At 44.0% G+C, this 26,368-nt stretch overlaps 2 protein-coding genes across 6 annotated transcripts in view; one reads left to right on the forward strand and one right to left on the reverse strand.

Moving 5' to 3' along the window:
• Window positions 1-20,386, reverse strand: part of NCOA5 (nuclear receptor coactivator 5) — a 64,237-nt gene extending 43,851 nt beyond the window's left edge. The window contains exons 1-3 of one of the 5 annotated variants that reach the window (XM_077251696.1): window positions 20,183-20,381; window positions 7,876-8,029; window positions 6,661-6,768 (exon numbers count right to left, since the gene is read on the reverse strand). In XM_077251696.1, the coding sequence (XP_077107811.1) occupies window positions 6,661-6,768; window positions 7,876-8,008 (241 nt within the window). In that variant the 5' untranslated portion in view covers window positions 8,009-8,029; window positions 20,183-20,381. Of the gene's footprint in view, window positions 1-6,660; window positions 6,769-7,875; window positions 8,030-20,182 lie in introns of all 5 variants that reach the window. The other 4 variants (XM_077251697.1, XM_077251698.1, XM_077251700.1 and 1 more) reach the window with 4 other exon arrangements.
• A 1,653-nt stretch (window positions 20,387-22,039) lies between these two features.
• Window positions 22,040-25,879, forward strand: LOC143767916 (uncharacterized). Its single transcript, XM_077256437.1, has 3 exons — window positions 22,040-22,562; window positions 22,705-22,952; window positions 25,869-25,879. Exons 1-3 carry the CDS (start codon window positions 22,216-22,218, stop codon window positions 25,877-25,879), a joined length of 606 nt encoding a protein of 201 aa, XP_077112552.1. The 5' UTR covers window positions 22,040-22,215.
• The last annotated feature ends 489 nt before the right edge of the window (window positions 25,880-26,368 follow it).

Raw genomic sequence — 26,368 nt, forward strand, 5'->3', positions numbered from 1 at the left:
TTATAGATTGGATGTGTTATCCAATAAGGATTTGGTCTTCGGCCGCAAAGTTCTTCAGGCCGTTGTCCCTCCCTAGTGCCAAATTAGTTGGTATTCCTCCATATGCCGTCGTGGAAGGTGACTAGAGAAAATAGAATTTTTCTTACCGTTAATTCGGTTTCTAGGAACCTTCCACGACGGCGCTAATTCCCGCCCTCTATATATTCCTGGATTAATTCTGGGATTCAGAAGGTAAACCGGTGCTATGGTCTCAGTTGTAAGTCACTGGCAAGTGGGAGGTCCTTTTAACCTCTCTGTGTTTCCCGTTCCCCATTAGGGCAGAGAGACAACCTCCATATACCGTCGTGGAAGGTTCCTAGAAACCGAATTAACGGTAAGAATAATTCTATTTTTTGGTTTTTACTCAACAAATGTATTTATTGGATTCATATCACAATGACCTGTGATGACGTAGCGGTCTCGCGAAACCGTATGTCATCTGGGGTCATTGCCGCGAGGCATTACTGGGAACAGGAGCATCGCGAGGAGCGGGAAGGCTCCGGGGGACACCGGAAGGTGAGAATATCACAATTAATTTTTTTTTTTAATTATTTTTAACATTATATCTTTTTTACTATTAATGCTGCATAGGCAGCATCAATAGTAAAAAGATGGTCACACACTATGTTTGAAAAATGTGACCAACCTGTCAGTTTTCCAAGCGATGATACAGATCGCTTGGAAAACGCTAGCATTCTGCAAGCTAATTACGCTTGCAAAACGCTAGTGTTTAGCGGAAATATGCATGCCAATTCTGCATGCGTATACCCGCGGCAGGGATGCAGAATAGCCGTGGAAATTTCCGCTGCAATTCTGCAACGTGTGCACATAGCCTTAACCTTGGATTGCCATGGCAGCCATAAGGACCACAACACCGTGATCTCGGGGTGTTGATAAGGTTACAAAGAGGGAGACCCCTGCGCGCTGTTAACCATACAGATGCCATTGTCCCTATTGAGAGCAGTATTTAGATGATTAACAGCTATGGTTGGTGACAACACTGATTGTGACTGATCTTGTAGATTGTGAGCCCTCACGGGCAGGGTCCTCTCTCCTCCTGTACCGGTTGTGACTTGTATTGTTCAAGATTATTGTACCTGTTTTTATTATGTATACCCCTCCTCACATGTAAAGCGCCATGGAATAAATGGTGCTATAATAATAAATAAAAATAATGCAGCAGGGTGTCTGCTAAAGTGTACAACTGCTGTATTTTCACCCTTCGGGGAATGTTCTCTTATATTTTAGGTCAGTAAAAAAAGTGTATTGATGGTCATTAAATGGCTGAGACACTGAACATAGCATTCCCAAACATTACCTCCTTGCTCATACAGTCGTTTTTACATGTAGGAAGAAAGAAAAAAAAAAAAGAAAAAAAAAAAAAAACCAGCAGCCAGAGGAAATTAAAAACTCTATGGCCGTTTGACATTACCCCCTAAAACTAGTTACATATAAGGCCGGCGTCACACTAGCGAGTTTTACGGATGAAGAGCGCAGAAAATACGCCCGTAAAACTCGCCAAACAAACGGCACAATTATTCTCAATGGGTCTGGTCCTATCAGCCGTATATTACGGATCCGTATTATACGGCTTTCTACGGCCGTACAAAATCGCAGCATGCTGCGTTTGTCAGCGTATTGCGCAAATAATACGCCAATGAAAGTCTATGGGGGCGAGAAAAATACAGATTCCACACGGACCAGCAGTGTGACTTGCGAGAAATACGCAGCGGTGTTAGTGAAAAGCCGGTAATTCAATTGCCGGCTTTTCATTTCTCCTTCCCCAACCCGACAGGATATGAGACATGGTTTACATACAGTAAACCATCTCATATCCCCTTTTTTTTTTTGCATATTCCACACTACTAATGTTAGTAGTGTGTATGTGCAAAATTTGGGCGCTGTAGCTTGTAAAATAAAGGGTTAAATCGCGGAAAAAATTGGCGTGGGCTCCCGCGCAATTTTCTCCGCCAGAGTGGTAAAGCCAGTGACTGAGGGCAGATATTAATAGCCTAGAGAGGGTCCATGGTTATTGGCTCCCCCCTGGCTACAAACATCTGCCCCCAGCCACCCCAGAAAAGGCACATCTGGAAGATGCGCCTATTCTGGCACTTGGCCACTCTCTTCCCACTCCTGTGTAGCGGTGGGATATGGGGTAATGAAGGGTTAATGTCACCTTGCTATTGTAAGGTGACATTAAGCCAGATTAATAATGGAGAGGCGTCAATTATGACACCTATCCATTATTAATCCAATTGTCTGAAAGGGTTAAAAAACACACACATTATTAAAAAGTATTTTAATGAAATAAACACACAGGTTGTTTTAGTATTTTATTGCTCTCTCAATCCATCCGGAAGACCCTCGCTTGGCAAAATAATAAACCAACAATATACATACCTTCGGATGAACTGTCAGGTCCCACGAAGTAAATCCATCTGAAGGGGTTAAATCATTTTACAGCCAGGAGCTGCGCTAAAGCACTGCTCGTGGTTGTAAAAACCCCGGGTGCTGAAAGGAAAGCTGGGTGATCTGTACTTACATTGAGTTGCGGTGAGGCGCCCTCTGGTGGATGTTCTCATGAACTGCAGCCTTGGAAAAGTTCCCACGCTCGAGTTCATATGAGGACATCCACCAGAGGGCGCCTCACCGCGACTCAATGTAAGTACAGATCACCCAGCTTTCCTTTCAGCACCCGGGGTTATTACAACCACGAGCAGTGCTTTAGCGCAGCTCCTGGATGTAAAATGATTTAACCCCTTCAGATGGATTTACTTCGTGGGACCTGACAGTTCATCCGAAGGTATGTATATTGTTGGTTTATTATTTTGCCAAGCGAGGGTCTTCCGGATGGATTGAGAGAGCAATAAAATACTAAAACAACCTGTGTGTTTATTTCATTAAAATACTTTTTAATAATGTGTGTGGTTTTTTTTAACCCTTTCAGACAATTGGATTAATAATGGATAGGTGTCATAATTGACGCCTCTCCATTATTAATCTGGCTTAACGTCACCTTACAATAGCAAGGTGGCATTAACCCTTCATTACCCCATATCCCACCGCTACACGGGAGTGGGAAGAGAGAGGCCAAGTGCCAGAATAGGCGCATCTTCCAGATGTGCCTTTTCTGGGGTGGCTGGGGGCAGATGTTTGTAGCCAGGGGGGGCCAATAACCATGGACCCTCTCCTGGCTATTAATATCTGCCCTCAGTCACTGGCTTTACCACTCTGGCGGAGAAAATTGCACGGGAGCCCACGCCAATTTTTTCCGCCATTTAACCCTTTATTTTAGCAGCTACAGCGCCCACATTTTGCACATACACACTACTAACATTAGTAGTGTGGAATATGCAAAAAAAAAAAAAAAAAAAAAAAAAGGGGATATGAGATGGTTTACTGTATGTAAACCATGCCTCATATCATGTCGGGTTTGGGAAGGAGAAATGAAAAGCCGGCAATTGAATTACCGGCTTTTCACATATATCGCGCTGAATTAAATATAAATACATAATATATATATGTGTGTGTCTCAATGATATATATATATATATATATATATATATATATATATATATATATATATATATATATATATATATATATACATACACATACTGTATATATGTTTTAACGGACATTTGAGCACATAAATCCATTAGATGTCGGTTCTGCAAGCCTGCGAGAAAATATCGCAGTACGGATGCCATACGGATTACATACGGAGGATGCCATGCGCAAAATACGCTGACACACCCTGCCTACGGAGGACATACGGATCACTATTTTGGGAACATTTCTCCGTATTACGGCCGTAAAAAACGGACCGTATTGTCTTACGCTGAGTGTGACGCCGGCCTAAGAGTTAATAAAGGAATCTCTTGCGCCAAAGACTCAAATAATATAGCTTTAAATTTTGAACAAGCATAATAAAATATAACATAAATACATTGTAAATAGAACAGTTTACAGATCTGCAATAGGCATTAATTTTGCGGTTAGTGAACAGCAACTATGTGTCATGGTACAGGACATGGTTCGTGTCCTGCTCTTTCAGGGTTAATATTGCTGGCTTCTCTTTGGGTCTGGGAGGGGTATTTATGTCCACTCCAGACTAGGATTCCCTGTCACTATACTTTCATTTAGTCTGTGTGTCTGACCCCTTGAGTGAGTGCTCGGTTTGCATTTGCTTGTTTGTGCTTAACTCTACTTGTTTGTTCTGTTGGCTTTCTGAACTTTGGCTCCCTTCTTGACTATCCCTCCTCCTCACCCCTCTGTTACCTTGTTATTTCCTGATTTTGATCTTGGCACGTTTAACTACTCTCCAGTGTATATAGTCTCCTCTGCACCCCGGCGTCTGGCGCCGCTCTCGACCACCTCTTTCCCAGTCACGTGGTTCAGGTCCTGTTTGCTACTTGGTGAGTTCCCCGCTGCTCTGCGCTCAGCTCTCTTGCTGCGGCGTGCAGCTCTCCCCGCATCAGCTATATCCGGGAGTCGTGACACTATGCAGTTGGTAATACATATTGTCCTTACTGACAATTGTGGTTATCAGTTATAGTATAGTTTTTCAATGCAGTTTGTCACTTTAGGCGCTATACACTTATTTCTCAGCGTCGTTAGAAAGCGGAGCTGAGGTATAAGTACCCTTAATTACCACTGTTAAAAAGGCGTACCAGCGGTAGTTAAGGGGATAATATAGAGAATGCTGCAGGCTGTCCTCCCTAAGTATGAGTATGAAAGGGCAAATTTATTTTTTCCCCGGAGACATGAAAAATTCTTGAAAATAGTAGTAAATCTTACGAAACCCACTTCATACACTATATGGAGGCAAGTAATTTTAAGTTAAAGGGGATGCTGCCCTTCAGTAAATGTTAATCCCTGGCTGCAGGTTATGCTAAATAACAAACCATGCAGTAATTGCCTTCCCAGATTCCAACAGCGACTTTAGCTGCTGCTCCTGGTTTAGATTGTGGAACTGAGGTCAATAACAGAGTAGCAACCAATCTGTGAGCGCAGTGGTTCTTCCCAGGCAGGGAAAAGAGCTGGCGTGAAAGAGGCTTCAGATCTACCATAGTCCTTCAGCCTATCAATTAAAATGTTGGGGACTGGAGGAAGGGGCCGGCCATGTAAAAGGAATTGCTGGAATCGCATTTGAAAGCTCTACATTTGCATCCTGATGACAGATTCCCTTTATAGGAAATCTGTTACATCCGCATACGCTATTAAACTGCAGATATATGGTTAATTTGCAGGTTAAAAGCATTTAAATGGAGTTTGGCTGCCTTACTGAAAGTGCAGCTACAAGGAGAAAATGAACTTTATTCCTCCCGGTAACTGCTGTCTTTCAGTCATAAAGGTGTGCCTGGAGTGGTTTCTGCCATTGCTCCGTAGCAGAGGGCTTGTTTTTTGCACATTAAGCATACATTTCTCAACTATAACATTTTCGTGTACATATGACATCTTCATCTGTTACATTTTTTTGGTGAGGAGTGAAGCGACCGAAAAAAAAAAAAAACTGTATAATTTACATAATATATCTTGTTAGCACTTTTACATGCGCGGTGATGCCAAGTTTTTTCAATAGGAAAAAGATGGGGGGGTTAATGGGTATTAATTAGAGAGGCGGTACAGAGATCAAACTGTAACCCTGAAGGAGCTGCAGAGTTCCCAAGCAGAGACGGTATATCTGTCCATTCGACCACAATAAGTCGCAGACTCCATAGAGGTGGCCTTTATGGAAGAGTTGTCTGAAAAAAAGCCTTTACTGCCTTAATTGAAGTTTTGGCCACAAAAGGTAAAACACTGTCTGGCACCAAAACACAGCTTATCACCCCAAGAACACCATTCCCACAGAGAAAAATGGTGGTGGCAGCATCATGCTGTGGGGAAGTGGGGAGTTTGGCAGCAGGCACAGGGAAAATAGTCTGAGTCGAGGGGAAGATAAATGGTATGAATTACAGGGATATTCTTGAGCATAACATGTTTCAGTCTGTCCGTGATTTGAGACTGGGACAAAGGTTCACATTCCAACAAAACAATGTTCCAAAGCATACTGCCAAAGCAACAGTCGAGTGATTTAAGGCCAAAACGAATAAATATTTTGGAGTGGCCTAGTGAAAGCCTAGACCTTAATCCAATTGAGAATCTGTGGATAGACTTGAATATTGCTGTTCACCAGAGGGAACCATCGAACTTGAAGGAGCTGGATCAGTTTGCCTTGAGGAATGGGCAAAAATCCCAGTAGCAGGATCTGGAACGCTCAGAGACTTATCCAAAACTGCTGGTAGCTGTAATTTCCGAAAAAGGAGGGTCCGCAAAGTACAGACTTTAGGGGGTTGAATAGTTCTGTACACTGAAGTTTTTCAGTTATTTCGTTTCATTTGCTCACTAAATACACCCACCACGACCATATGAAGAAAAGTTTCCGTAGCGTTCGGTTAAATAACTTGTGTGCCAGGAAACCTTGTTTCATTAAATCTGTTATGCTTAGTACAATTCGAAGCATTGACTAAACAGATTGGAAAATGTAACAGTTATGTTGCAAAAATGCAAGAGCAAAGAGAACCCCAAAAATATCACTGCATTCAGTAAGGATTCCAAAAATACTACAGATTGCCTTACCTAATACACTCCCTTTATAACGGCGACCTTTTTCACCCGCCACAGCAGCATCAGCATCTTCTATACGCTCAAATTGGACAAATCCATAACGACGGAACATGGTGAGAGCTGGAAAATTAGTAATTGTTATAGCAAATAGAGAAAAAAAAATAGCCCCACTGAAATGCCCTGAACGCAAATGGTCAAGAATATATATATTTTTTTTTTTACTAGATTATCTACAAGAACTGCCTATTTGGGCCCGTAAAGTGTATTAAAAACAAGGACAACATCTGCAAGGAGTTTGTATGTTCTCCCCATGTTTGTGTGGGATTCCTCAGATTTCCTCCCACACTGCAAAAACATACTGATAGGGAATCTAGAATATGCCCAATTGGGGACAGTAATGATAATGGATGTAAAGCAATGTGGAATAAGATAGCGTTATATTAACAATGCATGATAAATAATGACATCTGCAAGTACAGCACTAAACTGCAGAGGTCAGCAGGGTTTTTGCTCATTTTTTCTCTTGTAGGTTTTAGAGGTCCGCGTTTGGCAGCAGCCATCAGGTGTGCATTTATGGTTCCATCTGCAGAACCAGTGAACGACGTGCAAAGACCATTGATGTGACTGTTCTCAAACCGCAGCGTGAGCAGAAGATTTTATTCTTCTTTTTTTTTTTTACTACGTTCCCTGCTCTCAGTACATGGGCAACTAACAATTTGCCCTTTTTGATTGTCAGACTCTTAAGAGCCAAAATGTCACTAATTTTCCATTAACATACTGTAGTTGTATGAGGGCTTAACGCTGAATAGGTTGTGAAGTTTTTTTCCTTTTAATAATCCAAATTTTCAAAAGGAGAGGGTTTTTTTAATGAATATTTATGACATACAATTTTAGTTTATATTGTCCCCCCGGGGACTTGACTTGAGGCAGTGAAACATTGTTTTTAGCGAGTCAATAGTGTAGGAAACCTATGGCAGATACAGGTGGTAACCTGTGGTACACCAAATAATGGTGGTAATGGTCTAACACAAAGGGTGGCAAATGTCAAACACATGGGAGTCCAGGCCAAATGTAGCTTTCAAGAATATTTACTCAATTACAGAAGATTTTCTAGGCTGTAGTAAAAATTTAAATGAAAAAAAATTACCCCATACTCCAAAAAGTACATTTTATTCAAACTAATTTACAATGACAATGTCCTGGCATTAAATTAAAAGTAATACTAACCACTGATTTTTCCGTATTTGGAAAACATCGCTCTCATTTCTTGATAGTCCATTACTTCTGTAGGTAAATTGCCAATAAAAATTCTTCTGTCCAAATCTTTTGGATCATCGCTGTCAGTTCGGCGGCGAGGCATATTTGACAAATTCCAATGGAACTTCGCAGAAAAAAAAAAAAATGTCCAGGCATAGAGTTTTAAAATATGTTAAGCGCCAGCATCATCACAAAATAGCTTATTTTTGTTTGTTTGCTTTTCCATCAGAAAATCACAAATTTTAAAAAGTGACCATGTAATAACCAAATTACTTGATATAGAATATTGATTGTTTGAAATACTTGAGAAAACAAAAGAGCTGCTAAAGATGAAAAGCATTGAAACAAAACTGGTTTAGTAAAATGCAATTTATTATACAAGTTTAAGTCAACAACAAACAGCGGAAAAAGTAGTAAAATTATCCTACAGGAATCAATAGAAGACAAACTGAAAGCCACCAGATTATTTCTATGCATGTTTTTTAACTGGCTCCTTGCAAAGATACTAATAACAATAACGGTTTATATGTTTGAATAAAGGAACACTTGTAAGAAAGCAACTAATCAATTGAATCCCACAAGCAAAAAGGCTTCATTTTTATGAGGGTCTTAGATTTGGACACAGGAAAAACAATAGAAGTTCTCCAAAATATTTGTGAATGTCTGCCCTCTTCTTCTAGAATTTGTAGAGGAAAAGAACATTCTCCTAAAACGCGTGAACAGAGCCTAAGCTCCTTTTTAGGAACCAAAGTCACCCATGCATTAATACTTAATCAGTTTGATGCCATGAAGAGGCTGCTTAAGCAAATCTCTAAACCCTGGCTTTTGCTGGCAAAATAGTCAGGGGCTCCTATGTTGAAAGAGGTTGCGTGTCATGGAGAGCCTCACCTTTCACAAGGAAATAAAACACCTTATTCCTCATGCAGCACCGTGTTAAGCTCGGCCATCTGAAAACAGTCCTCATCTGAAGTGTATCAAGCTTTCATGAACTTTGGACGTTACTAGATAAAGCTACATTATAAACCAGAACAAAGAAAAAGGGCATTGCTTGCATTCAGTCACTGCTTAAAATTACAACCTTGAAAGATTTTTTTAAAAATATGTATAGCAAAAAGTGTCGCCCTTTCTCGACACAAGCTAGGCCAGAGTATGTACTAGGCCTTAGTAACTCTGTGTTGAGGGTAACTGCATTGCTCCATCCACTGTAGCCTCCAGTAATGTTTTGGCAATGACGACAAAACATCTTTTCACAAAAACTATATGATAAAGTTAAAAGGGCTATAAAGGAATATAAAATATGGTAAAGCAGAGTGTTCTTCAAATAAAGGTGACGCACTCTTTTTTTTGTAACCTTAATTTTAGCCTGCTACAGTTCTTCAGTACTTCTGGTTTATGGGCATTATGTCCAAGCCCTAGTTCCAGATTACAAATGTTTTCAGAGGAGAAGAAAACAAACAAACAAACAAACAAAAAAAAAAACTACAAAGCTTTTGACAGAACGACAAAGTAGTACTTTTCCCATCATACTAGTGCTAAAAGGCACTGACCCACGACAGATCACAACAGCAAGTTGCAGTTGTTTTTAGTCATGCCACTTGTATGAGAACTGCTGTTTAAATGACATGCCACTATGTAGCCCCAGTCTCATCCATACATGACTGAGCCATAACCACTTCTACATCAGTCTTTATTTCGGGTTACATTGGTTTCATAGGTCACACAATTCTTTCATATGGAACATTTTGTTCTGCATCCAGATGCTTCGCAACTAAACCCAAAATTACAATGCATGGTTAGGATGTGTGCACACATCTTTAAGATGCCAGAAAACCTGCTGAAGTTTTCCTAGGAAAAGCTGGCAGTTTTTATCCTGAAGCAGCTTCACTGACATTATTGCCTGCGTCTCTTTTCTATTCTATAGATTAAAGTGTAACTAGAGAGCGGCTTCCTAGAGGAAGCTATCCAATCAGTGAACATACCATTTCATTTAACGGCTTCATGGGTTCCGAACCCCCAAAGGGGTTAAAATAATTAACAAAAGACTAAACACGTGCACAGCAACGTCATTTTCACATTGCAGAGCATAGTTTTCATTTTCTGAGGTTTCTTTGCGGCACTTTTTGAGGCAGGTTCCAGACAAAATACACCTGAAAAAGATGGTGTACACAACCTCTTACACCCTCTCCCCAATCTACAGTTTGTTTTGGAGAAAAGCTATACTTTACTCACCCTCTCCTGGTGTGGCACTGAGTCGTTATTGCCTGCAGCACAGAAGTTAGTAAGAGTTTCCTGACCAGGCCAATTTTTCAATTCTGACCAGTGTCATTTTATGTAGTAGTAACTCTGGAACATTTCAACATATCCCAGTGATTCTGAGATTGTTTTTTTTTTTGGTGACATTGTTCCCTATGCTATTTGTAACTTTAGATCAAAATATTTCAAGCTTCGTTACGAAACTATGAAAAATTTAGCAATTTTGAAACTTTAAATTTTGATGCCCTTAAACAAGATAGTCATGCCACACAAAATTTAAAGGTACCACATCCCATCTGAAGTGACTGAGGGTCCTATGATAGAAAATATGGTAACCAAAAGTGATAACGTATTAACTACACCCCTCAAAGTGCTTATAACCACATTCATGAATTTTATTAAACCTTTAGGTGGTTCACAGAATTTAAGGCAATGTGGAAGGAAAAAACAATTTTTCACACAAAAATGTTAATTTTGCATTTTTACAAGGGTAATAGGAGAAAATGAACAGTACAATTTGTTGTGTAGTTTCTGGAGAGTACACAGATACCACATATATAGGGGAAAACTGTTGGTGCACACGGCAGGGCTAGGAAGGGAAGAAGCGCCATTTCACTTTTGAAGTGCAAATTTGTCTGGAATAGATAGCAGATAGGCATGTCGCGTTTGCAGAGCTTCTGATGTGCCTAAACTGTGGAAAACAACAAGTGACCCCATTTTGGAAACTACAATTCTCACAGTACTTATCTAGAGGTGTGGTGAGCACTTTGAACCTGCAGGTGCTTCACAGAATTTTAGAACATTAAGTCGTAAAAATTGCAAAAAATATATATCGTTTTTGTGGGAATAATGTGATAGAGATATAGATCTCTATCACATTATTCCCACAAAAACGATGCCTCAAATTATTCATTTTCACAAGGGTAACAGGAGAAAATAGACCATATAATTTTTGAGCAATTTCTCTAGAGTATGCAGATACTCCATATGTGTGGGAAAACTACTGTTTGCACGCACAGCTGAGCTTGTAAGAAAAGGGGTACCATTTGACTTTTGGAGCATAGAGACTTGAATATCATAGGACATCATGTCGGGTTTGCAAAGCCTCTGATGTGCCTAAACAGTGGAAGCCCCCACAAGAGACAGTTTTGGAAACTACACTCCTCAAGGAACAGAGGTGTGGGAAGCACTTTGAACCTACAGGGGCTTCACAGAATTTTATAACATTAAGCGGTGTAAAGGAAAAAATACAATTTTTTCCCCCACAAAAATGATTGTTTTGCTCCAGATTTTTCCTTTGCACAAGGTGGAAAACTACCGTTGGGACACACGGCAGGGCTTGGATGGGAAGGGATCCAATTGAATTCTGGAGCGCAATTTTGGTTTGAATAGTTGGAGGATGCCATGTCACATTTGAACAGGCCCCCCCCCCCCCCACCAACAGGTCAAAAACAGCAGAACACCCCACAAGTGACCCCATTTTGGAACCTACACCTTAAGGATTCATCTTGGGGTCTAGTGAGCATTTTTTAATGCTCGGGCGATTAACAGAATTGCATAACATTGGGCTGAGTCACTGGAAAATTATGATTTTTTTTCAAGTAAAATGTTGCTTTGGCCCCAAGTTTTTAATTTTCAAAAAGGGATAATAGGAGAAAATGAACAGTACAAATTGTTACGCCATTTCTCCTGACTACGCCAATAACCCATGTGGTCGAAAACTACTTTTGAGGCACAGTGAAAAGCTCAGAAAGGAAAGAGCGCCATATTGGAATTGAGATATTGCTGGAATGTTTGAAGGTGTCGTGTCACATTGGCAAAGCACCCAAGGGCCAGAAGTGCCTATAATTGACCGCATTTTAATAATCTTCAACTTTCAAATCATCTAGGGGTGCAGTGATCATATTGACACCACGTGTCACAGAATGTTATACCATTTGGTAGTGAAGAAAAAAAAATTACATTTTAAACACAACATTGTGTTTTAGCCCCAAATTTTAAAGTTTTCACATGGGGAAAACTGGCAACAAAATTTGTTACACTATCTGCTTAACATGGTAATACCCTATATATGACTGCACAGTACTGCTCAGCCACACAGCGACACTGAATATTCTTTTTCTGTCAGGTTTTAAATTTCAGTTAAGGGACTCGCACATATGAGAACCCTTGACGTGGGTTGCAAGCTTGCATATTTTGGCCAAAATAACGAGCAATAGCTCAGGTAATGTATTTTCTACACTATTTTCATCCAAGCATTCGTGTTCGTTGAGTGTATGTGGTGCCTGTCCTTGTGGGGTCCACTTACACAGTGCTGGGCAGCCCATCTGATCCATTAGTATTGGCGTCATCAATAGGCTGTAAGAAAAACACTGCAAGGAGCTGCTGACTTGACATCAGAGCTGCAGACAAGAACAGGCACTTGAAGCAGCAGACTCTGTAGTAGACCAAAGGAGCGAGTAAGACAGTGTTTTGTTTTTTCTTTTGTAAAACAAACTGCAGCCGGGAGACAAAAAAAATCCCTTTAAGGCCACGAGCAAATGTTGAGTATTTGGTCAGTATTTTACCTCTGTAATTTGTAAGCCAAAACCACGTCACCACTTATGCATTTTTTACCCTCTCCTGTTTTTGGCTTACAAATATGGAGGTAAAAAACAGATCAAACACTGAACGTGTGCACATGGTCCAAGAATGATGTTACATCACCGCTTCTAATGTAAATGCCCTCATTCACATTAGACTGGACCAGACAACACAAGCCAACAGTAATGTACAAAGACAGATTATGTTGGGCAGTTAGAATTTTAACACCAAATCCTCTCATTCTTCAGAAGCTAATCTACTGCCAGACCTATAACGCAAAAGCTTTCTCGATTAATGTGTATGTGGGGGAATTGGGAGATACAGAAAGCAGTCAAATGAGTGCTCAGCCAACAGCTATCATGTAGCCAGCTTTAATCCATAGCAAGCAACTAATTCCCGCTTTTAGGCTATGTGCACACATTGCGGATTGTATGAGTTTTTTGCCGAGTTTTTTCGCTGCGAAAACGCATACACAACACAGCCCATTGAATTCAATGGGATTCCGCAATGCTGTGCTAAGGCAGAGTATTTTTCGGCGGCAGAATCGAATTGTGGAAAAATACACAGCATATTCACTCTTTGTGAGGAATTGCCGCAATTCCGCACATAGGAATGCATTGATCGGCTTACTTCCCGCATGGGGCTATGCCCAACATGGGTAAAGTAAGAGGATCTTGTGCGGATGGTTCCCAGGGTGGAGGAGAGGAGACTCTCCTCCAGGCCCTGGGAACCTTATACCTGTAAAAAAAAAAACAAAAAAAACCACGGGAACGGGAGTTGCTGGGAGCATCGTGAGGAACGGGAAGGCTGCGGGGGCCGCCGGAAGGTGAGAATATCACGATTTTTAAATTTTTAAAAATTATTTTTAACATATCTTTTTACCATTGATGCTGCATAGATGAAAAACAAACCCAAGTGTCAGGTCCATTTTCTCTCTCAAAAAATAAACTTTCATCTCTGTTATGGTTTTGTTTTGGATGATTCTAGATTCTAGATTATTTATTTTCATTAATACTGTATCTTACAAACGGATTAAAACTGAACACATGGACAGAGTCAGATCATGATGAGACACATAAAAGACCTATAAAAGCAATGCAGCCCTTTAGAAAAATAATGAAGGTGTGGACTACAGTAATGCAAAGCGAACGTTTCCACACAAGCATATTTTTGCCATGGGGGGGGAGCGATACAGGACAACCTCTTTATAGGGGACCTGTCATCATGCCTTAGTATGTTAAAATTAAAAAGGTATGGTCACAGTGGTGCTTTTATACCGATTTAATAGACACCTGTAGGAAAAATCCGCATCCTGGTTCTTGTTTAACCCCTTCACGACCCTGCCCTTTTCCGTTTTTGCATTCTCGTTTTTCACTCCCTTCCCAGAGCCATACATTTTTTATTTTTCCGTCAATATGGCCATGTGAGGGCTTGTTTTTTTTGCGCGACAAGTTGCACTTTTGAACGACATCATTGGTTTTACCATGTCATGTACTAGAAAACGGGAAAAAAATTCCAAGTACGGTGAAATTGCAAAAAAAGTGCAATCCCATGTGTGTTTTTTGTTTGGCTTTTTTGCTAGGTTCACTAACAACGATCTGCCATTTTGATTCTCCAGGTCATTACGAGTTCATAGACACCAAACATGTCTAGGTTACGTTTTATCTAAGTGGTAAAAGAAATTCCAAACTTTGCTGAAAAAAAAAAAAAAAAATACGCCATTTTCGCATACCCGTAGCATCTCCCATTTTTTGTGATCTCGGGTTAGGTGAGGGCTTATTTTTTGCGTGCCGAGCTGACGTTTTTAATGATACCATTTTGGTGCAGATATGTTCTTTTGATCGCCCGTTATTGCATTTTAATGCAATGTTTCAAATTTTTTTCTTGCTACGCAGTTCAGGGATCAGGTTAATCGTTTTTTTTTTTAATTTTATTAATTGGGCGATTCTGAACGCGGCGATACCAAGTATGAGTAGGTTTGATTTTTTTTATTGCCCTATTTTGAATTGGGCGAAAGGGGGTGATTTAAAACTTTTATATATATTTCTTTTTTCAGATTTTTTTAAACTTTTTTTTTTTTTTTTTTTTTACTTTTGCCATGCTTCAATAGCCTCCATGGGAGGCTAGAAGCTGGCACAACTCGATCGGCTCAACTACATGGGAGCGATCATCAGATCGCTCCTGTGTAGCTGAATTCCTGCATTGCTATGAGCGCCGATCACAGGGTGACGCTCATAGCAATCTGGCATCAGTAACCATAGAGGTCTCAAGGACCTCTATGGTTACTATGCAGACGCATCGCTGATCCCCGATCATGTGACGGGGGTCGGCGATGCGCTCATTTCCTGCCTCATGGTCGAAAGCGCCGGTTAAATGCCGCTGTCAGCATTTGACAGCGGCATTTAACTAGTTAATAGCGGCGGGTGAATCGCGATTTCACCCGCCGCTATTGCGGGCACAAGTCAGCTGTTCAAAACAGCTAAGGCTACTTTCACACTAGCGTCGTTTGGAATACGTCGCAATGCGTCGTTTAGGAGAAAAAAAAAAACGCATCCTGCAAAGTTGTCTGCAGGATGCGTTTTTTCCCCTTAGACTTACATAATCGACGCATTGCGACGTATAGCCACACGTCGCATCCGTCGTGCGTCGTGTTTTGGTGGACCGTCTGCACAAAAAAAAGTTACATGTAACGTTTTTTTGTGCGTCGTGTCCACCATTTCCGACTGCGCATGCGCGGCCGGAACTCCGCCCCTCCTCCGGACATTACAATGGGGCAGCGGATGCGTTGAAAAACTGCATCCGCTGCCCCCGTTGTGCTTTTATTTCACAGCATGCGTCGGTACGTCGGGCTGACGCATGGCGACGGCCCTGTACCGACCCTAGTGTGAAAGTAGCCTAACATGTCCCGGCTTTGAGGTGGGCTCAGCGCCGGAGCCCACATCAAAGCAGGGGATCCGACCTCCGCAGTAATAGTACGGCGGAGGTCGTGAAGGGGTTAAAGGGAACCTGTCACCCCCAGAATCGAAGGTGAGCCAAGCCCACCAGCATCAGGGACTTATCTACAGCATTCTGTAATACTGTAGATAAGCCCCCGATGTATCCTGAAAGATGAGAAAAAGAGGTTAGATTATACTCACCCAGGGGCGGTCCCGGTCCGGTTCTGGTACGATTGGCGTCGCGGTTCGGTCCGGGGCCTCCCATCTTTTTACAATGACGTCCTCTCTTGTATTCGCGCTGCAGCTCCGGTGCAGGCGTAATTTGTCTGCCCTGTTGAGGGCAGAGCAAAGTACTGCAGTGCGCATGCGCCAGGAAAGGACAGAGGCCCAGCGCCTTCGCACTGCAGTACTTTGCTCTGCCCTCAACAGGGCAGACAAAGTATGCCTGCGTCGGAGCCGCAGCGTGAATACAAGAAGAGGACGTCATCTGATGAAGATAGGAGGCACGGACCGCGACACCCATCGGACCGGACCGCAGCGGGAACGCCCCTGGGTGAGAATAATCTAACCTCTTTTTCTCATCTTTCAGGATACATCTGGGTCTTATCTACAGCATTCCAGAATGCTGGAGATAAGCCCCTGATGCTGGTGGGCTTAGCTCACCCTCGATTTTGGGGGTGACAGGTTCCCTTTAAAGGTCTTCTGGACATGTCTGCCTGGTTACAAAATTTGTGTTTTTCGAATATTGTTTTAGTCTGTATCTGTTAGGGCTGTGGAGTCGGCAAGCCTAATCTCCGACTCCTCAATTTCCATGACACCGACTCCACTAAAATGGTCTCCGACTCCACAGCCCTGGTATCTGTTCTGCGTTTATTCACAGCTTGTGATTCAAAGCACATGGACTTCCACGCCCAGGATCAATTCTAGCAGGTTTCATATTCAAACCTTCCCATCATTTCTTGTTGACGGCAAAAGTTGACCAGTTTCTCCTGAGTACGCTGGTACCCCACATATGGGGGGTGGAACCACTGTTTGGGCACACGTCGGGGCTCGGAAGAGAAGTAGTGACATTTTGAAATGCAGACTTTGATGGAATAGTCTGCGGGAGTCATGTTACGTTTGGAGAGCCCCGAGTGCCTGAACAGTGGGAAACCCCCCAATTCTAACTCCAACCCTAACCTCAACTCTAATTTTAGTGCAACTCTAACCCTAATGGGAAAACTGGGGCAGGGGGGAGAGCCCTGCGGGTCAGGGGGCAATCAAGGGGTGATAACTGGGGCGGGGGCTGAGATGCAGCAGCAGATGGAGGAGATGGAGCCAGCAGCAGCAAGTGTGTGTGTGTGTGTGTGTGTGTGTGTGTGTGTGTGTGTGTGTGTGTGTGTGATCAGGGGGAGATACCCGGGGCAGGGGGCGTGGATTCAGATGGCGGGGGGGGGGGAACGGAGGGCAACAGAGGGGAGTACCTGGTGGCGGTGATCGCAGTATGTGGCAGGGCTGCAAGCAGGCACCTCGCTGTTCAGATTCCACGGATGGCATGAAGCCAGACAGCGAGGCAGCCGTGGTTTTCTCCGACCCTCCACATCTGAATGGAGATAGCGTCACATGGACACTAGCTCCAATCAGATCTGAGGGGTGGTGACAAAGTGGTCACCAGGGCAATCGTAGCCAAGGGGGGGGGAACAAAGCCACCCCCCTGGGTCGGGTGAAATGTCAGTTAAAGGGAACCTGTCACCCCCAAAATCGATGGTGAGGTAAGCTCACCGTCATCAGGGGCTTATCTACAGCATTCTGTAATGCTGTAGATAAGCCGCCGATGTTACCTGAAAGAGGAGAAAAAGACGTTAGATTATACTCACCCAGGGGCGGTCCCGCTCCGATGGGCGTCTCGAGTCCGGTACAGCGCCTCCCATCTTCATTCCATGATGTCCTCTTCTGGTCTTCACGCCACGGCGCAGGCGTACTTTGTCTGCCCTGTTGAGGGCAGAGCAAAGTACTGCAGTGCGCAGGCGCCGGAAAGGTCAGAGAGGCCCGGCGCCTGCGCACTACAGTACTTTGCTCTGCCCTCAACAGGGCAGACAAAGTACTCCTGTGCCGGAGCCACAGCGTGAAGACCAGAAGAGGACGTCATGGAATGAAGCTAGGAGGCGCCGGAGCGGACTCGAGACTCCCATCGGAGCGGGACCGCCCCTGGGTGAATATAATCTAACGTCTTTTTCTCCTCTTTCAGGTAACATCGGCGGCTTATCTACAGCATTACAGAATGCTGTAGATAAGCCCCTGATGACGGTGAGCTTAAGGTACCGTCACACTCAGCGACGCTGCAGCGATATAGACAACGAGACGATCGCTGCAGCGTCGCTGTTTAGGTCGCTGGGGAGCTGTCACACAGACAGCTCTCTCCAGCGACCAACGATCAGGGGAACGACTTCGGCATCGTTGAAACTGTCTTCAACGATGCCGAAGTCCCCCTGCAGCACCCGGGTAAACATCGGGTTACTAAGCGCAGGGCTGCGCTTAGTAACCCGATATTTACCCTGGTTACCATTGTAAAGGTAAAAAAAAACAACACTACTCACCTTCTGATGTCTGTCACGTCCCCCGGCGTCCACATGGTTACGCGCTGCTGCTCAGAGCTTCCTGCACTGATTGTGAGCGCCGGCAGTAAAGTAGAGCACAGCGGTGACGTCATCGCTGTGCTCTGCTTTACGGCCGGCGCTGACAGTCAGTGCAGGAAGTTCTCGGCAGCAGCGCGTAACCCTGTGGACGCCGGGGGACGTGACAGACATCAGAAGGTGAGTATGTAGTGGTTTTTTTTTTTACTTTTACTTTTTGAACGCAAAATCGGCTAGAATCAATGATGGGTGCCATGTCACGTTTGGAGACCCCCAGATGTACCTAAACAGTGGAACCCCCCAATTCTAACTCCAACCATAGATCAACCCGATATCTTCCCTCAAGTAATCTCAGGTCCTCCCAAGACCTCCTCTCCTCCACACTTATTCGCTCCTCACCCAACTGAATCCAAGACTTCTCCTGAATATCCCCATCCTCTGGAATTCTTTGCCCCAACACCTCTGACTATCAACCACATTCGGATCCTTCAGATGGAACCTGAAAACCCACCTCTTCAGGAAAGCCTACAGCCTGCACTGACCCTGCTGCCTCCTTACCACCACCGAAACAACCGCCTCACCAACACCGGAGCTCCTGCAACCCTCAACCTATTGTCTCCTTCACCACCATCTTGTAGAATGTAAGCTCACAAGGGCAGGGTCCTCTCCCTTCTGTATCAGTCTGTAATTGTTAGTTTGCTTACTGCAAGCTATATCTGTAACTTGTATGTAACCCCTTCTTATGTACAGCACCATGGAATCAATGTATAATTAATATTAATATTATTATTAACAACCTACTTTAGCCCAACCCTAACGAAAAAAAAACAGGATGATAAAGGGGAGCTGTACTTACTATTTTTTTTTTTGATCACTGTGATAGGGTCTATAACAGTGATCAAAATGAACCAATAAGAAAAATTTCCTATTGTTGCCGGGTGCCGGTCGGCAGATCTCAGCGGGCGCACTGCACATGTGCCCACCATTTTCTCCTGTAAGAAGATGCTGGCAGCCTAGGGGGACTTCACGGGGGATTGCATGCAAGGACAACAGTGGTACTGGGGAGGAAATCAGGGGACTCTATTCCTATTAAATAGAAAATCAGATTTTTTTTTTTCTTTTTGCGGTCGGCGTTATACTGTTAGTAATGGCGATCGCAAAACCGGGGTCGGTAATAAACCCGAATCATGTTCTCTGGGGTCTCGGCTACCCCTGGTAGCCAAGACCCAGGAGAAATTCCAACTCGGGGGGGGCGCTATACACTTATTCCTCAGCACCGTTAAAAAGCGGCACTGTGGTTTAAGTACCCTTAACTGCCACCGGTAAAAGGCGTGTCGGCGGTCGTTAAGGGGTTAAAATGCATATTTAAAAGAGGTTGTCCGTTACTCTTTTCATTTATGACTTATCCTTAGGATAGGCCATCAATGTCTGATCAGCCGAGGGGGGGGAGGGTAAAGCAGCAACCTCTTTGAGCGGCGTGTTAGTTTGCACTTTGGAGGGTCGCACCACGGTCTGCTACATGCCAGCGCCAACTGGAGATATGATTGGTCTCATCATTGGTCTCATCAGTGACTACATGAACGGGATTAAAATCAAGGAGCAGCAAAGCACCAGTAATCATCACAATATCAGATTAGGAACACCTGACAAATTCACATCACGTAAAATCCGGCTACATGCACGTAGTGTAAATATATATGTAACCATAGTGTCGGTGTCTGCACTCATCACTACCGGAGCAGTGCATTACCGCTGCTGCACCTTGTAAGCCGTGGTACAGCATGGCATGGCCGGGGCCTCATCGTGCGCACCATAGTGCGCAGGCAGAACACATGCATGTTGCCGCCAATGCACTGCCCGACATGCACAATGACCGTTAAACATGGCGCTCACCTACTCCGAGCGTCGTCCTTGCTTTCTCTGCACACGAAACCGTTCCCGAACACAAAGCCTGCTCACGTCCCGGAGCGCCCTACACCGAAGTCTCGCTTTACGGCAAACTCCGCCTATCTCCTTGGCCTCGGAAGCCGAGCGCTTGTGATTTGCCGCGCTAGAATCGTGACGTCACCTTCCTGACCAGCCTTCCGTCGCCATCTTGTCTCCGAACGGTTCTTGTCAGTTAATGGCTGGTGATGACGTAGAATACGTTACCTGCTAAATTTTTATTTCAAAACACGTTAAACGTTATGTAAAAAAAACCAAAAAAAAAAACACCAAAAGAGAATGTCGTTCTGTCATAAAGAGCTGGTTAGTTTTCCTCACAGGGGCCAGAAGTCACTGGCAGATTTGCTTAGGGTATAATGCGCTATAGCTTTTCTGAGGTAAAATATGTTCACATCTGTTTTTAGAAACAACTATATTTCTTTTTTCTGCTTTAAGCCTTGCCAATTCAGCTAAAAATCAAAGAAAAAGGCATAAATACTTAAAAATTTACAAAGGAATATTAAACATGCTCAACCCTTGAGGCTATGTGCACACGCTGCGGATTACTCTGGGGATTTCCTGCGGAATTACCACTTTTTGGTGCGGATTTCACCTGCGGTTTTACACCAGTGGATTCCTATTATGGAGCAGGTGTAAACCGCTGCGGAATCCGCACAAATAATTGACATGCTGCGGAATAAACAACGCTACGTTTCCACATCATGTGCACTGCAGATTTTGTTTTCCATAGGTTTACATGGTACTGTAAACTCAACGAAAACTGCTGCTGCGAATCTGCAGCGGCCAATCCGCTGCGGATCCGCAGCTCAGGCTATGTGCACACTTTGCGGATTCTGCTGCGGATTTTTCCGCAGCAGATTTGATGAAATCTGCAGTGCAAAAGTACTGCGGATTTATCGCGGTTTTTTTGTGCGGTTTCCACTGCGGTTTTAGACACTTGCGGTTTTTTAACATGGAGCAGGTGCCAAACCGCTGCGGATTCCGCACAAAGATTTGACATGCTGCGGAATGAAAACCGCAGCGTTTCCGCGCGTTTTTTTCCGCAGCATGTGCACAGCATTTTTTGTTTTCCATAGGTTAACATAGTACTGTACACCACATGGAAAACTGCTGCGGATCCACAGCGTCCAAAAACGCTGCGGATCCGCAGCAAAAACCGCAAAGTGTGCACATAGCCTCAATCTGCAGCTGGTTTCGGCCTCTGGAGCCCTCAGGGTTTTCAGGATGGTGGCTCAAAGATTAGAACCTGATGGGGCACTGGATTCAAATCCCCCCAATGAGGTTTCCTCCCACACGCCAAAGACATACTGAGGGTGTTTTCACACTGGGCATTTTTTCTGCTTTTTTTTTCTGCTTTTTTTTTCTGCAGCAAAACGTGATTTCTTGGCAGGAAAGAAGCTGCGGCAAAAACGCAGGTTTAGGTGCTTTTTGGTGCATTTTTTGGGCTAACTTGTGTCTGTTTGTCCATGTTAAAACAAAAAAATGCAAATAATGACACCTTCATTTTTTCATCACCCATTCAAACCAATGGGTGAAAAACGCTGCAAAAAAACGCTGAAGTAGCATGGTCTATGTCCAAAAAAAGCAGCAAAGCACAAAATCTTGATGACAAAAAAAACAATGTGTGTGTATGGCCACGTTCACATTTGCGTTGTGCGCCGCAGCGTCGGCGCCGCAACGCACAACGCAAACAAAAACGCAGCAAAACGCATGCACAACGCTGCGTTTTGCGCCGCATGCTTTCAACGCATGCGGCGCAAAACGCTGCGTTTTTGGGAAACGCAGTTGCGTTTTCAACAAAAAACGCAGCGTTTTGCGCCGCATGCGTTTTTTTGTGCAGTGAGTCATTCTTCATCCCACCCACAAAAAAAAGTGTCTACACAGTAGATAAGGACCACCAATGGCTAGAAGAGGGTTGGTGTTTATGTAATTGTGTATATATACCCTGGCAGACATGAATTCCTCCCATTTTGCTGGTATTCATGATGGAGCGTCCCATGGACAGTATCTACATGGATATGGAGATGGAATTTGCCTTTGCTCATGCCTATGCTGTCGCCTGTTCTCATCAAAGGGAAAGGGAAAAACGGAGATGGAGTCGTCGCCGCTTTTGGATACACCCTATCTTGGAAGTCCGGGAGAGCCGTGGAGCATACCATAGCTTGTTTGGCGAACTGAATGACAACCTGGAGAAATATTTCCAGTACACCAGGATGTCTCAGGAGAGCTTCCGGTATCTTCTGCGTCGGGTGGAAGGAGCCATTAGCAGGCAGGACACGCAGCTCCGGAGAGCTATTTCCGCAGAGGAACGGCTGCTGGTGACTCTACGGTACGTAGCTGTTTGAATGACTGAGATATGTTCTTCCCTTTTTTTTTTTTTTTTTTTCTTAATTTTTTTTGGGGGTGGTATGGTCAATGTACTTTTATAAATTGCAATGTACTTTAATGTAATTCCTTTATCTTCTTGGCAGTTTCCTGGCTACCGGAGAGACCTTGAGATCCCTTCAATTTCAGTTCCGGATTGGAGTCTCCACTCTCTCCGGAATTATTGCTGAGACATGCCGTGCTTTGTGGGATAATCTCCGGGAGGAATTTTTACCCGTCCCTACAAGCGATATCTGGTTGGCCAACGCACAGAAATTTGACCAAGTGTGTTCGTTTCCAAACTGTATTGGCGCGGTGGATGGCAAGCACATTCGGATTACCAAGCCAGGGAAAAGTGGATCCCTTTTCTATAACTATAAAAAAATATTTTTCCACTGTGCTGATGGCAATTGCCGGTGCGGACTGCCGTTTTCTCGGAGTGGACATTGGTGCGTTTGGCCGTTCACATGACTCGCGCACATTTAAAGAGTCAGATATGGGCCAAAAATTATATGGGAACAATTTTAATTTCCCACAGCCACGACCTCTTCCCCACACCGAAGGCCCTGCGATGCCATTTGTTGTGGTTGGGGATGAGGCATTCCAAATGTCTGCCAACCTATTGAAACCCTACTCCAGTCGGGGCTTGGACCATACAAAAAGGGTGTTCAATTACAGACTGTCCAGGGCCAGAAGGACTGTGGAGTGCGCCTTTGGCATCCTTGTCTCCAAATGGCGGATATTAGGATCCGCCATTAATCTGAAAACTGAGACAGTGGATGAGGTGGTGAAGGCTTGTGTGGTTCTCCACAATTACATTCTGGCCAAAGAGAGACTGAATGTGGAACTCGATGAAACCATAGCCAACCCATTGCCCGATTTCCATGATCATCCTCTGAGGACAAGTGTGGAAATTGCGCAGATGAGGGATCGTTTTGCGGCCTATTTTGTGTCAGATGTTGGCCGTGTGTCATGGCAAGATACAATGGTGTAGTAAACTGTTGGACTGTATTCTGGTGTGACTATGCTAAAAATAGTTCACCAATGTAATGTGCCTTATCTAAAAAACTTGGAACCCTTTGTTTTTAAAATGTTGTGTTTTAATAAAAAATTTTTCTTCAGTTTTCTACCCTGCTTCAAAGACAAAATTTATACCATACCATATAACATATTTATTTGTTTGTCAGATCGCCGTGTATCGTTGTGTTTGACAGCAAAAACAACGATACCAGCGATGTTTTACAATGGTAATCAGGGTAAATATCGGCTTACTAAGCGTAGGGTGGCGCTTAGTAACCTGATATTTACCCTGTTTACCAGTGTGAAAGTTTTAAAAAAAAACAGGACATATACTCATCTTCGCGTCCCCCGGCGTATGCTTCCTGCACTGACTTAGCGCCGGCCGGAAAGTGAATGCACAGCACAGCAGTGATGTGACCGCTCTGCTGTTAGGGCCGTCACTCAGTCAGGGCAGGGAAGCGGACGCCGGGGGACGCAATTCTGAGTGTATGTACTGTTGTTTTATTTACATTTAACACTGGTAACCAGGGTAATCATCGGAAGCGCGGCGGCCTGCGCTTAGCAACCTGATGTTTACCCTGGTTACCCAGGGACCTCGGCATCGTTGGTCGCTGGAGAGCTGTCACACAGACAGCTCTCCAGTGACCAAATAGCGATGCTGCAGTGATCTGCATCATTGTATGTTTCGCTGCAGCATTGTTAAGTGTGAAGGTACCTTTACGGTATGTGTCCACGTTCAGGATTGCATCAGGATTTTGTCACGATTTTTCATCAGTATTTGTAAGCCAAAACCAGGAGTGGAACAATTAGAGGCAAAGTAGAATAGAAACATCTGATCCACTTTTGTATTTATCACCCACTCCTGGTTTTGGGTTACAAATACTGATGAAAAATCGTGACAAAATCCTGATGCAATCCTGAGCATGGACACATACCCTTAGTGATTACAAACAATAAAGTGTATGAGGTGTTTACAAACAATAAAGTGTATGAGGTGTTTTCAAACACCTCATACAGCAATGAGAGACACACCAAAAAAGGAAAAATAAAAATGGTAAAAATAGTGTCTGACATTGCATATATGAGTTGTTTGAAGCACAAAATATGTGTAGACGGCGCACGGTGTGACTTGCTGAGAAGTATACAGGAAAATAAGAGCAAATATTGTATTAAAACCAAAATTTTTTATTGGGGGGAAACAGAAAAAAAAAAGGGGAAATAAACTTAGGGGGTATCAACCTGTGCCACCATGAGGGAATGGTAGGTTTCTTTTTCGGAATGGGGAGAGGAAAATGAGGATGATGAAGACGACGAGGAGGAGGAGGATGTTGACCTATTATAGTCCAGGAGGCTGGATGGCAGGTCTAAACCCTCCGCAGGGTATAATGGGGAGGAAACCGCCACCTCTGTAGGGGAGGGAGGAGGCAACACGAGCCTTTGCGTGGTTCTTGGTTGTCTCTGGCTGCTCCTGCTGCGGCTAGAGCCCCGACGTCTACTTGTTGTTTGTACTGGAGCAGCCAGAGCCTCAGTGCGTGTCCTCTTGCTTTTGTGTTTTCTTTTCCTTTTCTTTCCACGATCTCCCCTAGAATGATGGCTGCGGGAGGATGAGGGCCTGGCAGGAGCAGGAGTCGGCGGCACACTGCTATGGTGCCTGTGGTGGCGTCGCTCGGCACTTGGACCAGGGTGGGGTGGCTGGAGTGGCTCTGCAGCAGTAGTCGGAGTCATGCTAGCCAGCGACGGCACTACGGGCAGTGTCGCTGACTGCGTGACCCGAGACTGCTGCAGAGCCCTCACGTAGGCATTGTTGCAGGATTGCATCACCGAAATCTGAAGTTCCGGCGTAAGGTGTTCCACCATGCCCTTACCAATAGTGCTTAAAAAATGTTTTGCCGGATTTGAGAGCTCGGCTTCCAGATTTTCAAGGCGCCGTTCGATACTGGACAGACGAGTGTCCATTTTATCGCTCAGCGCCTTGAAACAGTTCTGGAAAACCGTGCTCAAATGCAAAAATTCGGGCATGACTGGCCTGTCCGAGGCCCGCTGGCGCTGTCGGGAATTCCCAAACGAAGGTGCGCCAGAGGCCTCGTGCAGGGGAACACCTGATGGACCGGCTGCCGGTTCTCCAGATGGTGGTGCAAGCCTGCTGTCGCTGTGGGAGGGCTGAGACGGGTCAGATGGCGATTCATGAAGGTCCGCTCCTGCGGGGCGAGCTCGCTCGAGGGTGCTGCTGTGTGTCCTGTGAAAAGATAAGGAAAGAATTAGCCTTCAATTAATTAACTATCACATACGCCAACTCCTGTAATAAAATTAACATTACATGACACATCAATACATTATCCCCTGTCTCTCAGTCTGTGTGGCCTATAATAAATTGCTGATTGTTATCGCCAGCTGACCATTAGGGCTGACGATAACAATCATGGACATACCTACGGCAGAAAATGACTGGTCATTCCCGCTGCCAAAGCCAATGCATACCTCTGTCATCGTTTTCAAAAATTTTTGACAAAAAAAACCTTTCTTGATGCTGCCTATGCGGCCAAATTAGTAAAAAATTTAAAGTCAAGAAAAACATTTAAAAAAAAAAAAAAAAAGTCACTTTGCTGATCTGATCGCAGGAACGGCCATGACGTTAGGATCATGTGATCCAGACGTCATCATTATTCCTGCGATCAGAACTACCCTGACTCAGAACGTAACCTGTCATGGACTACAATGACTCACGCCTAACCCAAAAAATTACTAATGGGC

This window comes from Ranitomeya variabilis, chromosome 4, assembly GCF_051348905.1.
Source record: "Ranitomeya variabilis isolate aRanVar5 chromosome 4, aRanVar5.hap1, whole genome shotgun sequence".
In the NCBI taxonomy this organism is placed as follows: domain Eukaryota; kingdom Metazoa; phylum Chordata; class Amphibia; order Anura; family Dendrobatidae; genus Ranitomeya; species Ranitomeya variabilis.

Coding starts and splice junctions, on each gene's coding strand:
- LOC143767916 (XM_077256437.1), top strand. CDS start 22,216: ATGATGGAGCGTCCCATGGACAGTATCTACATGGATATGGAGATGGAA. Junction 22,563..22,704: donor CGGCTGCTGGTGACTCTACG/GTACGTAGCTGT, acceptor TCTTCTTGGCAG/TTTCCTGGCTACCGGAGAGA.